General features: G+C 40.1%; 1 protein-coding gene across 1 annotated transcript; it reads right to left on the reverse strand.

Annotated features, from left to right (window-relative positions):
- Positions 1 to 687: 687 nt before the first annotated feature.
- LOC147737565 (uncharacterized) lies at positions 688 to 2,077 on the reverse strand. Its single transcript, XM_086936500.1, has one exon. The coding sequence runs from the start codon at positions 1,992 to 1,994 to the stop codon at positions 840 to 842; it is 1,155 nt and encodes a 384-aa protein (XP_086792626.1). The 5' UTR covers positions 1,995 to 2,077; the 3' UTR covers positions 688 to 839.
- Between the last annotated feature and the right edge of the window lie 2,573 nt (positions 2,078 to 4,650).

Consider the following 4,650-nt stretch of genomic DNA (forward strand, 5'->3'; position numbering starts at 1 on the left):
ACTTGGATGTTTTTCTTTGTAAATCTTCATCGCCAAATAAAAACCACCAGTGTTTCTTTTCTTTTATTCCACATTGAGCTAGTCTCCCAGTGGATTTCCTGTTATATAGCGTTGTTTTTTTTATGTGCACCGAAGTGAACAATCACTGGGAACAGACACTTTCAATATTCTACAAATCTTTGGTTTTCTTCATTTCTTCTAGTCGAGTCTTCATTCATCTGGTATTTGAATAACCCACATAATTATATACTTGTTCCTGTAATTCCTTCATCCCACAATAACAGCACTGTTCTGCTCCTGTCTATGTCCTCAGATGAGTCAATATTATTGTTAATGTTCTTAAGTTCTTTTTGAATTCACTGCATCTCTAGGATTATTTCTAAGTGAGTTAAATGAAGGTGTGTGTTCGCTGAGGCTATGTAGGATCAGAAATTGACAAAAGCTCGTCACACTTTTAGTGCAATTGTAAGGTTTACCCCAGGTGTGTTTGCAATTGACAAAATCACTTCTGACATTCATTGCAATGCTCATTTTTACTCTGTGTATGTTAGTTGATGTATCCGAAGGTTTAATAACTGACAGAAGATATTCACACATTCACTGCACCTGAAGGATTTTTCTCTGTGTGCATTAACTGATGAATCCTTAATGCGGAAGATTTCCTAAAGGTACTTCTACACTCACTACAGTTGTACGGTATTTACCGAGTGTGTGTAAGCTGATGTCTACATAGGCTTGATAATTGACTACATTTCTTCACACATTCATTGCACTTGAAGGATTTTCTTCTGCGTGTGTTCGCTGATGCCTGCTTAGGAGTGATAATGGACTTCAGCTTTTCAAGCATTCATGGCATTTAAAAGATTTGTTTGCCCTTTGTGAGCTCGCTGATGATTTCTTAATGCTGAAGAGTAAGTAAAACTACTGCCACATTCATTGCAATGGTAAGGTTTTTCCCCTGTGTGTATTCGCTGATGTCTCTGGAGGCCTGTTAACTGACTGAAGCTCTTTACACATTCCTTGCAATGGTATGGTTTTTCCCCAGTGTGTATTCGCTGATGTCTCCGGAGGTCTGTTAACCGACTAAAGCTCTTTATACATTCACTGCACTGGTATGGTTTTTCCCCTGTGTGTGTTCTCTGATGTGTGTGGAGGTGTGATAGTACCCTAAAACTACTTCCACATTCATTGCAATTATATGGTTTTTCCCCTGTGTGTATTCGCTGATGTCTGCGGAGGTCTGTTAACTGACTGAAGCTCTTTACACATTCACTGCACTGGTATGGTTTTTCCCCTGTGTGTGTTCGCTGATGTGTTCTGAGTTCTTGTAACCGACTGAAGCTCTTTACACATTCACTGCACTGGTATGGTTTTTCCCCAGTGTGTATTCGCTGATGTCTCTGGAGGCCTGTTAACTGACTGAAGTTCTTTACACATTCACTGCACTGGTATGGTTTTTCCCCTGTGTGTGTTCGCTGATGTGTGTGGAGGTTTGATAATTGATTGAAGCTCTTTACACATTCCTTGCAATGGTATGTTTTTTCCCCTGTGTGGGTTCGCTGATGTTTTTGGAGTTCTTGTAACCGACAGAAGCTCTTTACACATTCACTGCAATGGTATGGTTTTTCCCCTGTGTGTATTTTCTGATGTGTGAAGAGGTTTGACATTTGACTGAAGCTCTTTTTACATTCACTGCAATGGTATGGTTTTTCCCCTGTGTGTATTCTCTGATGTCTGTGGAGGTTTGAAATTTGACTGAAGCTCTTTACACACTCATTGCAATGGTATGGTTTTTCCCCTGTGTGTGTTCGCTGATGTGTTTGGAGGTCTGTTAACCGACTGAAGCTCTTTATACATTCATTGCAATGGTATGGTTTTTCCCCTGTTTGTATTCGCTGATGCTCTTTTATGGTTTCTAATTGGCTAAAGTTCTTGACATATTCAGTGGAATTGCACGATTTTTCTCCTGACCGTGTTTCCTGAAGGGTCAGCATAGTTAATAAACCACTTGCGTTATTTTCACATTCCCTGTATGTGTGTGATATTGTGGACGCTTGATTTCCGATTTAACAATAAAATACAAGACTCCCTAAATACCTGCCACTTTTGTAATATCAGTAAGGCTTCCTTGTGGGTGATTGCATCTTTAGAATGGATAATGGCTTCGCATGCTTGCGGGTAAAGCTTAATCTTCGTTCCGGTAGGTGCAAATTGGGACAATACTCTGTACTTCAGAGAGCAGATCCCCGCTTTCCTTTAGCCTTCAGTTGTTCGGCTCCACTTCGTTGTGGTTTTCCCTGGTGCCTGTGGTTTGGCTAGAAAGAGTTTGCAATACACCTAGAGCACTGAATGCTGGTCTGTTGCCAGTTTCAATAGCGAAGCACTACTCTAGCCACATCATGATGGTGAAGCGACTTGTAATGTGTACAGCTACTCCAAAGAGTGTCCCGGGGCAAAGCACAGGTCACAAAAAGAAAGTAAATCAGTTTGTTTCAAACATGGACAAAAAGCCAAGTTTCCAACCTTTTTTTAAACATTATCATGTTGCTAACAGCTCAAAGCTGAAGAGGGAGTTTGTTCCAAGCTATGGATCCCAAATAGACACGAGACCTTCCTCCAACTCTCATACCGGCCTCATGGTCAAAGCTGGTCAGCAGGTGGTTTGTCAGTTTTGTTGTCTTAGTTTTGTTGAGGTTATTTCTTCGTCTTGGGGTGTCGAGGTGCAGAGCTCAGACTCGTACACTCACTGAATTGCCTTTGACTGCTTCTTCCTGGATCTGTCCTCTGCCTCTGATTGCACTGATGTTTTTGGAGCTCCTTATTTTTGACAATTCGTGCTGGTTTGATGCGTTATCTTCATTATTCATAATCAATCCATGCATTTAAGACTTATTTTCTGTTGGATGTAAAGAAATGCAATATTAATAATATATAAATGTAAAGAATGTGAATACACAATATTTAACCAGCTGTAGAAGACATCTCTTCTCTACCATATTTGAAATTTAGTAAGGAACATTTTACCATACATGGATATTTCATTAAAACTGTGGTTGAACATGTCACATTGTACTTCTGAAAAGGCGGTGATTTACCATTATTCACAGAGTAACTTACTAAAGAAAGGGCAGCCACAGAGCACTCATGTGCTACAGGTAGAGTTTTAGGTAGATGTACATGGACAATATTTCATTTAAACAGAACAGATTGTGGAAAAAGAGAGGAATCAGGAAGCGCTGCCGTTAATTCAGTTTCAGAAAGAAGCTACCAAAGGTAGCTCTTCAGTAAGTGTATAACAAAGGTAACTCTTCAGGAAGTATTTAACCAAGGTAACTCTTCAGGAAGTGTATGACAAAGGTAACTCTTTAGGAAGTGTATAACAAAGGTAACTCTTCAGGAAGTATACATGACAAAGGTAGCTCTTTAGGAAGTATATATGACAAAGGTAACTCCAGACACCTTTTTCCAACAAACAAATTCAAAAGCTTTATTCGACAACTTGTCATAAAAGCATTAAACACCCTATCATTACATCAATAAATACTAAGCTTAAAATTCATTCAATTATTAAAACTCACATTAAACTAGTTATGCTGTCACTTCATGATTAAGAATAAAAACATTAGTACTAAAAAGAAGAACTTTACATCCATTGTTCATGATTAATTAATATGGGGCACAAAAATCACATCACATTGTCTACATCTCCGCCAACTAAAGTGCGAGTGCGTATGGTCCACGCCCATCCTAAGAATTTTGCTACTGCAATCGCTAAATGAGGAGTACAGTCTGTTTCCAATATTCTAAGCGCCTCAAGGCACCTGCGTGTCCCTAAATTCTGGCACGCTGGTTTTAACCGTCTTTTTCTTGGGCGGACATAAAGAGGGCAAACAAACAAAAAGTGCGAAACATCCTCAACTATGTCTTTGCAATGGTTGCATTTATTGTCCTTATTCGGCAACCACTTTTGTGTAAAAGCATTAAAGGGCAGAGTTCCAATTCTAAGTTGGAAGTACAGTTTTCTGTCCATGGGTCTTGTAATGAGGTCCCAGTATGTTTCGCGTGATGGAGCAGATTTAATCTCCAAAAAACGGCAGGTTAACTTGGTGATTGGTTCGGAACAAAAGACAGATTGCAAAATCATATCCCAATACAATTTTTTTAAAGTCTCCTTAGATGGAAAAGCAGTTGTATCAGTGTTGGCCCAAAGGTGATCAAGGTGGAGTTTTGCCAACATGCTCCGAATTTCTTTGAGCCATACGATTGTATGAAATCGGTCCGACTTGATGATGTCCATAAGTGCAGCAGCATAGTGGCCTAGCTCCGGTGTTGACATAATCCGTCTCCAAAATAGTAGTGGGCGCAGCCGAGCCAGGTCCTCAATCTTTTTCCTTCCCAGATCGAACAATAGGGGAACAATTGGTGTACTCTGCTGGACACCAACCAGGCGCCGCAGGAACTTGCTCTCGGCTAAAGACAACTCCCTCAGGTTGGCAAAACCCCACAATTCTGAGCCATATAGGCAAGCACTTCATACTATAAATGTCTAGAGCTGGAGATACAGGTTTAGTTAATGAAGTTTTATATTTGAGTGCTACAGCACCTGCTAGTTGATGAAACTTTAAGACTGCGGTGTCTATATGGGTCTTC

The sequence above is a fragment of the Lissotriton vulgaris genome, chromosome 1_1, assembly GCF_964263255.1.
Source record: "Lissotriton vulgaris chromosome 1_1, aLisVul1.2, whole genome shotgun sequence".
NCBI classification, from domain to species: Eukaryota; Metazoa; Chordata; class Amphibia; order Caudata; family Salamandridae; genus Lissotriton; species Lissotriton vulgaris.

Excerpts from the sequence above, each read along its gene's own strand:
- LOC147737565 (XM_086936500.1), bottom strand. The coding sequence starts at position 1,994 with ATGCTGACCCTTCAGGAAACACGGTCAGGAGAAAAATCGTGCAATTCC.